The sequence below is a fragment of the Mastigoproctus giganteus genome, chromosome 7 (genome assembly GCF_048544385.1).
Source record: "Mastigoproctus giganteus isolate SK-2022 chromosome 7, ASM4854438v1, whole genome shotgun sequence".
In the NCBI taxonomy this organism is placed as follows: domain Eukaryota; kingdom Metazoa; phylum Arthropoda; class Arachnida; order Uropygi; family Thelyphonidae; genus Mastigoproctus; species Mastigoproctus giganteus.
Window position 1 is genome coordinate 141,809,013 of NC_143581.1, and position 12,436 is coordinate 141,821,448.

Below are 12,436 nucleotides of genomic sequence, written 5' to 3' on the forward strand. Positions count from 1 at the left end.
TAAAATTGAGAAAGAAGTTCGACAACGAGACATCTCCGAAGTTGTTTACTGCTGCTCTGGAGGAAGCTTTCAGAAGATTAAACTGGTTGCAGAAAGGAGTCAATGTGAATGGAGAGTACCTAAACCATTTAGGATTTGCAGATGATATTGTGGTCATAAGCCATGATCCCATAGAATTAGAGGAAAATCTTAATCAGTTATGCAGAGTTAGTAAGGATTTTGGACTAAGTATGCCACAGAAAAGGATATAATGATTGAAGGAGCAGTGTAATTGAAAAGGTGGAGTCATAATTATCTAGGACAAGTCATTAGCTGTAATAATGATAAATGGCTGGAAGTCAAGAGAAAAATAAATTTTGGATGGATAACTTTCAGGAAAGATTGTAACGTACTGAGGAGCAATATCCCAATTTGTCTGAAATGTAAAATAATGAACCAATGTATATTCCCCACCATGACCTATCGAAGTGAAACTTGGGCATTCTCCAAAAGACTAGAAGAGAGCTGAGCACAACACAATGAAGAATGGAACGAATTATATTGGGAATCAGACTGTTAGATAAGAAGAGAAGCACATGGATTAGGCAGCAAACTCAAGTAAAGGACATTCTTATCAGAACTAAAGAACTAAAATGGTCTTGTGCAGGACACATAGTGTAAAGACAAAATGACAGATGAACTAAGAAAATAACAGAATTGTACCCAAGAGGAGCTAGAAGAAAACCTGGAAGACAACAATGGAGATGGACAGATGAAATTCATGAGTTTGTGGGTAGTAGATGAATGGCCATTGCACAAAACAGAAGGAACTGGAAAGTTGCTTGGAGAGGCCTTCATCTTGCAGTGGATTGAAAATGGCCGAGGTTGATGAATTAGTCTTATTAATTAGTCAAAACAACATGATAAATATTCGGTTTTATTTTTAATGCTAGGAAATCACTTGCTTTCATCTTGGCAAGAAAATTTTTAAAAAAAATTGTTGCCCAGCGTAATTTATTTTGTGCTGCTGTAAAGACACATTTAATATATACACATATTTGCTGTATAGATTTTTCTACAGATGTTATAAAATCACCTGTTTTTTTTTTTTTTTTTTTTTTTCTAGATAGTTTGGTAAAGAATGGGCCCCTTTGGTTCTCTCAGAGCTCTAGCACCCTTCTACTTTCTGCTTGTTGCTTTGCTGTGCTACTTGAGGGCATTATTTCCGTTTTTAAATACTATTTAATTGATTAACAGTGAAATTTAATAAGGTTAATAAATTTAATTAACAATACTACACACAGCTAATGCAGTAATACATATTACGCTATCAAGTAGAAATTTGGTCACTGTTGAAAAAAAGCCGTGAATTAGAGTTGAATTTGAAAGTGTCTGCAATTCTGCCCAGGCACGATAGGAGGGAGTATATGATGAGAGCCTTGTCGATCAATTCGGCCCTGGAAAGATTGTGCAAGGCTCAAGGGGTAGAATTTTTTTTCAGCCTTGTTTGTACTTGTTAACAGAAGGAACTGCTTCTACAGGGATGGGGCACACTTAAATAAAAGGGTGCAAGAATATTTGCTGATGCTATCGAGGCAGTGTTAGGTGGGTCGGAAGACTGCTAGCTTGGGGGGATACAAGGACTAACAGATTAACAGTAGCAGAGGTGAAAGTGGTTCACTGGCAGAGGTGAAAGTGATTCTTGCACTGCTTCTATTGGAATGAGCAGAAGCCTGGAAAACAAGATGCAGGATACTTCAGAGACTGCTGGGAGTCATTGTGGTACAAGTAAACACATGGGTTGTGTTAGGGTAGCTAAGAAAAAGAACAGGTGCGTGTATACTTGTGTGTACACCAATGCTAGGAGTTTGTTAAATGAATTTGAGGTATTGCTCAAAACATCGAAGGTGGATATTGATGGGATATCAGGGACGTGGTGTCACACAGGTATAAGTAATGCAGAACTGGAATTTGGGGAGTACAACATCTACAGAAAGGATAGGAAGGGAGGAGGGGTTATGCTATTAGTTAAGAAACACATAAAATCCAAGGAAGTGATGCCAGTCGACTCGCTGGACAGTGCAGTGTCGAGTCAGTTTGGTGTGACATAAGCATTGGGAGATCAAAATTGAGAGTAGGAGTATGCTATAGGCCTAATGACTCTGATGAGTATAACAAGAAACTGTACAGGGAAATAGTGGGCCAGTAAATTAGAGAACCTTATAATGGGGGATTTTAATTTCCCAGATTTTGACTGGAATTTGTGGCTTGGTCACTCACACACTAGCAAGGCTTTTGTGGATTTATCAGATGATTGTTTAATACATCAGCATGTTCGGGAGGCAATTAGAAGGAGTAATACTCTTGATTTGATTATCAGTAGTGTTCTTCATGCATTAAGAATCTGCAGATAGAGGAACCACTAGGTGGTAGTGATCACAGTGTGCTGAAGTGGGATTTACTCAAAGAGGTAACTACCATCAGGGGTAAAGGGAAGGGTTATTGCTTTCGTAAAGGCGACTACGATGGTCTGAGACAGTATTTAAATTCTATACAGTGGGCCAACTGATGATGTTAACAACAGCAAATTCAAAATGGGGAGCATTCAAAGAACTTATCTTGGAAGCTACTAGGCTTTACATACCAACTAAGAAATATTGTTCAAGGTTTAGGCCTAAATGGATGTCAGATAAACTAATGAGACATATGGCAGAGAAGAAAAATGCATGGGATACATATAAATTCACACGTGACACAGAAGCCTATGATAGATATATGTTGATCTGTAACCAAGTTACAAAGGAGATTAAGCAGGCAAAGGAAGATTACGAGAAATCATTGGCAAGGGATGCAAAGATAAACAGCAAAGAGTTCTTTACTTATGTTAACTCTAGAAGGAAGGGAATGAATCAGATTGGTTCACTTGATATTGATGGTTCAACTGTTGATGATTCTGCTCACGTAGCTAACAAACTAAATGAATATTTTGCATCGACATTCACACATGAGGAGTTATTCAGCGAGGGGAATGCCAGAGGTGTATTCAAATCTGGCAGTAAGTTAGATAATCTTGTAATAACTGAGAGTAAAGTGGAGGAGAAATTGTTGAAGATGAACACAAGAAAGGCACCTGGGATGGATGGGATCTATCCAGTTATATTAAAGGAGGCAGCAAAGGAAGTAAGCAAACCTTTAGCCATAATTATGAGAGCTTCCTTGGACTCAGGGGAGGTACCCATAGACTGGAGATGTGCAAATGTGACTCCAATTCACAAAGGAGGAACAAAGGCTGACACAAGTAATTATAGACCTGTTAGTTTAACTTCTGTTCTAGGTAAATTAATGGAGGCACTGGTTAAAGAAGCACTGCAGGATCATCTAGACAAGACTTGAGTTATAGCTTGGACACAGCATGGTTTTGTTAATGGCAAGTCTTGCCTGACCAATTTGATTGGATACTATGATGCAGTCAGAAAAGAACTGGATGCAGGGAATAACTTTGATATTATATACTTGGATCTTAGAAAGGCTTTTGATACTGTTGCACACAGAAGACTGCTGCACAGATTGGAGCAGTGTGGCATTGGAGGCAAATTGGTGCTATGGATAAAGGGGTGGATGAGGGGGAGAAGACAGAGTGGTAATCAATGGACACTGCTCATTGTGGACTAATGTTATCAGTGGAGTCCCTCGGGGTTCAGTGTTGGGTCCATTGTTTTCTGTATTTATAAATAATATTGATGATGGTATATCAAGCTTAATGTCCAAGTTTGCAGATGATACAAAGTTTGGCAGGGTTGTTAAGTACACTACTGATGCTATGCTGCTACAACAGGATCTGGAAAGGTTGAGCAGATGGGCTGAGAGGTGTCAAATGAAGTTTAACATTGACAAATGTAAAGTACTACGTAGGGGGAAACAGCAACCACAGAGCAACGTATCAACTCTGTGGTACTACACTGACAGTGGTAGAGAATGAAAAGGACCTGGGGGTAATTGTGCAGGCAGATATGAAGTTCTCTGAGCAGTGCAGATGGGCTGGAAGAGTAGCTCATGGTGTTTTATCAATGATATACAGGAATTTTTCTAGCAGGGATAAGGAAGTGATTATTCCCTTGTATAAGGGAATGGTCAGGCCACACCTTGAGTACTGTATACAGGTCTGGAGGCCTCATTTCAAAAAGGATGTAGAGCTGCTGGAATGAGTACAGAGAAGGGCAACAAGATTAGTGAATGGAACAAAGGGTTGCTCTTACGAAGAAAGGCTTAAGTTTTAAAAATTACAGTGTCTGGAGACTAGGCACTGGCGAGGTGATCTGATAGAGGTATACAAAGCCTTGAATGGTTTTAGCATGCTCAATGCTGATGGGATTCTGCCTCTTGCTTAGAATAATCACCTGAGAGGGCATAAATTCAAATTGAGGAAAGACAGATGTAGGATAGATGTGCGGAAATTTGCCTTTAGCCAGCGGGTAGTTGGTTGGTGGAACAGACTTCCATCCCTTGTTGTGGAAGTTGATAGCCGAAATAAATTTAAGGCTCAGCTGGACAGGTATTTCGAACAAACGGAGGGGTGAAATGGAAGGTTTTTTTTTTTTTTTTTTGGCTGATGCTACATAAGCTTTCTTGCATCATATGCCTTTACCAATGCTGATGTTCAAGATAAATGCTATCAAGTTATATTGCAATGTTAAATTAGTTATATCCTTAACTAAATACAAAAGATATATGCCCAACAAGTGATTAAAACCTTCAAATCATTATTTATCAGTTATCACAATTAAAACCCTACTATTCCTCAGCTACTACTGGCTACGTTCTATGATATTTGTGCCAAAAACACCCCTACAATAGCGGTACAAGTAGTGAGTCGTAATTTACAAAAATCACTAGTTAAATTTAAAAATAAGTGAACAAAAGCTACTAAGCCTATTTAATATTTTTGTAAAACACAATTTAATATGTTAATTAAACAAGAATATGGTAAGAAATATCAAAAATACTTACTGTTTGCAGGAGCACAGATTTCCCCATTATAATTGAGGAGAAGAAATTGCTTGGTTTCCAAATTTCAAAAGGCTCTTTGACCTTAAGTGGTAATGCAACAGGCAATCACTTTTTCATAGTGAGAATCTACAGACATTTCAAAAATGTCCCAGTCTTCACCACCAATGATTTGGAAATTGAATAAAAAGCATGGCATAAAGAATTTTGGAACAGACTTATTTCTGCATTATATGCACCAGAAGTGGAAAAAGGGAGGGTGGCCCAAAAGTCACTGAAGGATTTGATTTTACTATAAATTTTTCATTGTTCAATAAAAATTCATTCAATTTATTGGATTTACATTCTTTGGGGATTTTTTTTTTTTTTACAATTAATTAAGAAAAATGATATCACACCAGTGGCCACCATTGGCTTCCTCACAAAGTATAGCTCTAACCAAGACATTGTCCCTTACAAATGCCAATACCCAGCATAGAGCTGTTCAGTTTTTCTACGGAAATGTTTTTAAATTCTGCTTGTGTTTGGGGCTTATTAACACACAATACTCTTTAAGATAATCCCCAAAGGAAAAAATCAGGCAATGTTAAGTTGTGATTTCACCAAATTCTGAAATTATGCTGTTTTCTAAAAACAGTCCTTTACAACATAATTGCTCCTTTGCAGTGTGAGCTATAGCTCCACCTTATCAAAATCACATTCTTGGTGTATTTTTCACTACTGTAAAAAGAAAATTACTGTAAAAAAAAAAAATTTTAGCATTTTTATTGAATTGGAAATGTGATCTATTAATTATGATGTGCTGAAGTCAGTTAAAAAATATCAAACAAAATAAAAGAAAGAAACTAATAATAATGATGATAAAGGATGTTTTCATGGTATTTCTTAAAATTTACAAAGTTCTTTTTCCCCTAAAACTGAAATGCAGTTGCTCTCACAGACACCACAGCTGTTTGCATTTTGTTCTTGGACAACACTATGTCCAAATAAACTACGTGTCAATGGATTGCTGATGCTACTTTAGTTTCTCAGACTAAAGCATTTTTTATCTTAATTTCTTATTTAAATTGAAAATCACATTTTTTTTACAAGATTTACAGAACAAAGATAAAACATAATAACAAAAAAAGAATATTTTTAATCTTAGAATTTATTCAGTGTCATAATTATAGCAGTTATTGCAAATAAAACTGCCGTTTTTTTTATTTGTAGCAAATTTATTTGTCAAACAAATGTCACATTTGTATTAGCAGAGAAGGCCAATGCATTCGCCACACCAGCCAAAAAATTTGAATGCAAATTCAAATTAATTTGGATGAATTTGAATCTCCATTCAGATCACATCATGGATTTTTCAATAGGCCAGAGGGGAATCAACTGACTAATCTGACTCTACTAGGAGGTTGTTCTATACAAATTTGATGCAAAGAATAATTCAAGATATTTGATACCTATTCTTATTTTCCCTGCCAATAAGTTGCTCTGAGCAGGCATACTATTTATACTTTTGAGTATCCAATTAGATATCTTCCTAGGGAAGATCCAGCTTTCATGTTTATTCAGGGGAATCGTGGAGAAGGACAAACATCTGAAAACACACTCACAGATACATTTTAATATAATGCACATTACAAACTTGAATAGGGCATAAATAGGCATTATCTCCATCCCTCACAGAATAGCCATTTCACACCATGTATTGACTGCACATTTTATTTCAAATTTAACTTTAGTTGTTATTTGGTTTTTAGGAGCATTAGCAACTAAGGCCATATTGCTCCGGGGATATGCAGTGGTCATTCCCTGACCTTTCCACATCCTCCTTATTTGGTGGTCACAGGCTCGAACCCTGGTCTAATCAAGAAGTGTGTGTGCTACGCACTTCTGCCCCTGCCCACTTGGCTACAGAGGCACCTTTAACTTTATATTCCAGTCAAGAAACATGACCATTTTGTTAAACTATGAATCTGATTGTACATTTGTTTCGTTATGTTTTTTTTAATGAAGTCGTTGAAGGACATGGTTCTGTACAGAGGAATGACTAATCTAATTAAAATATATATTGCACTGCACTTTATTAATATAACTTAAAAATTTAATTAATAACTGAATATCACAAACCCAAATGAAATCAAAGTATGAAACCCAAATGTTTCTAAAAACACTGGTTGCTTCATCTGTGGAAATTGGAATAGATACACAAAGATGAAATTACATCTTAAGATGCCTACAGAATGGAATAAATATTACATGCATGTAGTCTTTGCATCATAATAGCTGACACATATGTAGCCAGGGGGGGGGAGTTTTGGCTGTTTTTACAGTGATGGGATAAAATAATATTAATAATATAATATTGTAATATAATAATAGGAGATAGCTGACTCATCAATGGGTGCATCATCACCACTTTGCTCATTGGAAGCTTGAAGTGGTGAAACCCATGTTTAGTCTCCAGAGCAAAGTTTCTGCATCCTGTCTCTCCCACCCCATCTCCTTCAACCCATGAACAGTACTAAGTACTGTAGATTTTGATACCTTTTGTGTTTGGAGGTTTCATTTAAAAAAAAAAATTATATAGAGGGGTGCAAGAGTATTTGCTGATGCTATTGAGGGTGTGTTTAGTGGGTCTGAAAACTCTTAGCTTGTGGGGGGGACAGATACTAATAGATTAACAGCAGCTACAGGCATATGTGGACATAATTCTTGCAGTATCCTGAAAAGCAAGGTGTGGAGATTATAAGGCCTTGCTCGGGGGGGGGGGGGGTCATCACAAAACAAGCACATAAGAGTTTTATTAGAATTACTAAAAAAGCAAAAATAGGTGCATGTATATTTGCACATACTAATGCTAAGAATAGTGAATAAATCTGATTAATTTGAAGTTGTGGTTGGGTCATTAAATGCAGATATTGTAGGGATGTCAGGGACATGGTGCCATTCAGACATAAGAGATTCAGAATTTGAATATGGGAAGTACAATATGTACAGGACAGGATGAGACAGAAGGGAATGGAAAGAGTAATGCTCATGGTTAAAAACCACATAGAATCTAAGGCAGTGTACCAAGTTGGTGGAGGTGGCCAGTGCAATTTTGAGTCAGTTTGGTGTGACATAAGCATTGGGAAAACAGAAATGAGAGTAGGAGTGTGTTATAGGCCAAATGACTTTGATGAGTATAATGAAGAACTATGCAACAAATAAGAATGGGCCAATATATCAGAATGTCTTATTAGGGATTTTAACTTTCTGGGTGTTGACTGGAACGCGAGTTGATTATTCACATGTTAGCAAGACTTTTGTGGATTTATTTTTGGATGACTATTTTCCAAAGCAGCATATTAGAGAGACATCAAGAGGGAGTAATACTCTTGATCTGATTATCATCATGCATTAAGAATATTCAGGTGAAGAAACCTCTAGATGGCAGTAATCATAACATATTGATGTGGGACCTACTTAAAGATGTAGCTACTGTCAGGAGTGAAGGGATTTTGCTTTCATAAAAGTGACTGCAGTGATCTTAAACAGGTTTTAATTTCCTTGCAGTGGGACCAGCTGATGATGTCACCAACTGAAAATTCTAAATAGGAAGTTTTCAGGGAATCATAAAAGCTGCTAAGCTTTTTGTACTAATAAAGAGACATAATTTTGTGCAGATATTAGACCTCAATAGATTGAGTCAGTTCATAAATTATAAAAAAAATAAATTCTCTTTATACTCCAGGATGACCACATGGTCAGAGGAGTTCACAAATTACAGAGAATATGAGAAACCACTGTATTTAGCAGTCATCTGATATCCATTATGAACAAAGTCACAGATGAAACTTTGGCCGTAATTATGAGAGCATCCTTGGATTCAGAGAAGATTTCAATGGATTTGGAGGATTGCAAGTTTTTCCTCCTCTTCACAAAGGGGGATCAAAGGGCGATATGAGCAGTTATAGATGTGTAAGCTTGACTTTTCTTCCAGGGAAAATAATGGAGTCAGTGGTTAAAGTATTGCAGATTCATCTTAACATATTGGTATTATACAGAAATTGCAGCATGGGTTTGTTAAGGGGATAACCTTTTCCTATATGATTAGTTACTATGATGCAGTAACAAAGGAATGATGAAAAGGGTAATTTTGATGTCATGTATTTAGATTTTAGTAAAGCCTTTTGATACTGTTCCAAATGAAAGATTGATGTAAAAGTTGGAGAAGTGTGGCATTAAGAGGAAGCTGCTGCTGCTGTGGATAAAGTGATGGCTGAGTGGCAGAAGACTGGGGTTGTTTATAAATGGGACTGCTGTTCTTGGACTAATGTTATTAGTGGAATCCCTTGGGTTCAGTACTGGGCTCCTTACTGTTTATAATATTTATTAACGATATTGATGAAGGCAAATCAAGCTTATTGTCTGTTTGCAGATGAAACAAATGTTGGCAGGGTGGGGGGGGGTTAATGACCAGAAAATCAAATCATATTACTACAGCAAGACCTAGAAAAATTAGGCAGATAGGCTGAGAAGTGGCAATTGAGGTTTAACGTTGATAAATGTTAAATAAAGGTATGTTTAACGTCTATCAATGTTATGAAGGTTAATAAAGATAAAAAAAACAAAGGTACTGCATAATGTCAGCAGTAATCTCAAAATAGCATTAGCAGTGGCAAATGGTTCAAGAAAGCAAGCTTATACAGCATCAGCCAAAAAAAAAAAAAAAAAAAAAAACCTCCAATTTCACCTATTCATTCCCTCCGATAGTCTGTCTAGTTCTTCCCTGAATTTATTTAAGCTATCAACTTCCATGACAACAGATGGAAGTTTGTTCCAGCAATAAACTACCTGCTGCTAAAGGCAAACTTCCACACATCTATTTTGCAACTGTCCTTCCTCAATTTCAATTTGTGCTCCCTTGTGTGTGATCTGAGCATGAGGAAGAATCCTATCAGCATTCACATTGTTCAAAGCCTTAAACACCTCAATCAGATCACCTATAATATTATACTAATTAGGTAGTGCCACTGTCAAGGTGGTGGAGAATGAAAGATACCTAGTGGTTATTGTACAGCTTGATGTGAAGTTTTCTGAGTAGTAATGACAGGCTGCCAGAACATCTCATGAGGTTCTGTCAGTGATTACAGGAACTGTGTCAGTAGGGACAAGGAGGTGACTATCTCATTGTATAAAGCAATGGTTAGGCCACATCTTGATATAGGTTCATATAGGTTTGGAGCCTCATTTTAAGAAAGATGTGGATCTCTTGGAATGGATGCATGAAGAGCAAACAGATTAGTCAAGAACATAGATGGATATTCTTACCACAAAAGATTTCTGTTCTACAAATTGCAACACTTGGAAATTAGGCACTTGTGAGAAGACCTGATTGAAGTGTTTAAGGCTTTAAATGGTTTGAATAAACTTAATGATGATAGTATTCTTAGTCACTTTGTCTTATATAACATGCATACACAAGGGGACATAAACTTGAATTGAAAAAGGATGGCTGCAGGACAGATGTGTGAGAATTTGATTTCAGCCAGGGAGTAACTGATTGTTGGAAGAAACTATGATATGGCAATGTGGAAGCAGGTAGTTTGAATAAATTTCTAAAAAAATTAGACATTATTAGAAGATGGGATGGACAGATGAGGTGGGTAGTCTTTTTGTTTTTTTTTTTTGACTAATGCTGTATAAGCTTGCTTCCTTGCATCATTTGCCACTCTTAATTTGTTTTGTGTACAATCCATATAAATATTGTAAATGTGCAATTTTATTTCAGTTCATTTTAAATCATTAAAATTTAGTAGTATATTTATTTCCATTTGCCGTTAATTGCATATGTGAAATAAAACCTGAATTAGTATAATTGCTCAATTTAGTGAGATGTATAATATTAGTTTTTTTTTCTCTTAGAATTCATGCTCTTGAATCTACTGACAGATCTAAGGATAGTAGATGGCTAACTTACTGGGTTGTATTTTCTGCCTTTAATATTGTTGAATTCTTTTCCAACATTATACTAAAATTTTTTCACTTTTATTGGCTTGTCAAGGTAAGTTTTTAGCATATTTTATATACTAAAACTATTTTATAAAGTGTTAAATTGGTCAAGATTTCAAATTGCAGTTGTTTAAGTTAAAGGCATGGATTTAATTTCAGAAAATGAGACTATGAGCGTCTAAGATTCTATGTACCCTCTGTTAACTGAGTGGGCAACATAGAAAGGGCAAATTCAGGAACATATGGAACACCTTTAAAGAAGTAGTCATAGAATTCACAAATGCATGTATAACATTTAGCAAACATTTATCATGAGGATGATCCTAAGGCATTAAATAGTTTCCCAATTTAATAAATATAAAAATATGGCTCAGCTGAGTTAAAGAGCAATGAAAAGTACAGAAGTCTACAACAGATTGAATTTGACCTATAATAGTGTTACAGAAAGGGTTAGGCTGATAAAGGCTGAGTATGAGAAATCGCTGACTTAAGAACAAAGAATGGGAACAACAATTTTTTGACATATATGAATACAAAGAAAAGAATGAAAGATTGGATCATTAGTAATGGATACTGAAAATTTGTAGATAATGTGGTTGAGGTTGCCAGTGCATTAGCATTAGTGGAGACATATGATGCAAGAAAGCAAGCTTATATAGCATCACCCAAAAAAAAAAAAAAGGAAAAACCTTTGCATGTCACCATCCATTCACTCCAAACGTTTGTATAGTTCAGCCTTGAATTTATTTAAGCCATCAACTTTCCCAACAACTGATAAGAAGCTTATTCCAGCAACCAACTGGCTAAAGGCAAAGTTCCACACATCTATGCTACAACTGTCTTTCCTCAATTTGAATTTATACCTCCTGTTACCCCGCTCGTTAGGCTTTCTGGTAGATTTCCCTCTTGCTCAAGTCTCCCTTTTCCTCCGTTATCTTTTTGACCTACGCGAGTTCTAGGGTGTGGCCGTATCAGAACTGCTTAGTCTAGGCATAACTTATACTTTTTATTATGAGTATAGTTAAGTCGTATTTAACACTTTTCTTTTGGGTTGGCCATCTTAATTTGCTTTAATGTGTTCATCTCGCCTATCTGGAACCTAATTCTGTTTTCGTCTAGTGGTTTTTATAGGACAGTCTCATATACCCTCAGAGATGAAAGGGGGGCAGCAATTCCTCCCCCATTTACCCCCGCAGTTTGGACTTTAGCGTTGTAATTATCAAGTAATTAATTACTTGACACCGCAGTTACCTCCTAATCATGCTTTAACATTTAGCTTTACTACTTTAGTGGTTGAATGTGAGGTTTTGGCAGTAAAAGAAGAAACTCGAATAACACAGAAACATAACAAGGTTTAATATAACAAGAGAGAATTTTACATACTTCATTCAAAGGATATACTAAGTCATTTCATTAATTAGATATTTCATTAACAAGGTATTTCATCAAAATATTCCATTAAACA

At 36.2% G+C, this 12,436-nt stretch overlaps 1 protein-coding gene across 1 annotated transcript in view; it reads left to right on the forward strand.

Annotated features, from left to right (window-relative positions):
• Positions 1-12,436, forward strand: part of LOC150083236 (receptor expression-enhancing protein 5-like) — a 108,480-nt gene that overhangs the window by 81,838 nt on the left and 14,206 nt on the right. The window contains exon 3 of the mRNA XM_090378446.1: positions 10,885-11,023. Within this exon, the coding sequence (XP_090234572.1) occupies positions 10,885-11,023 (139 nt within the window). The remainder of the gene's footprint in view (positions 1-10,884; positions 11,024-12,436) is intronic.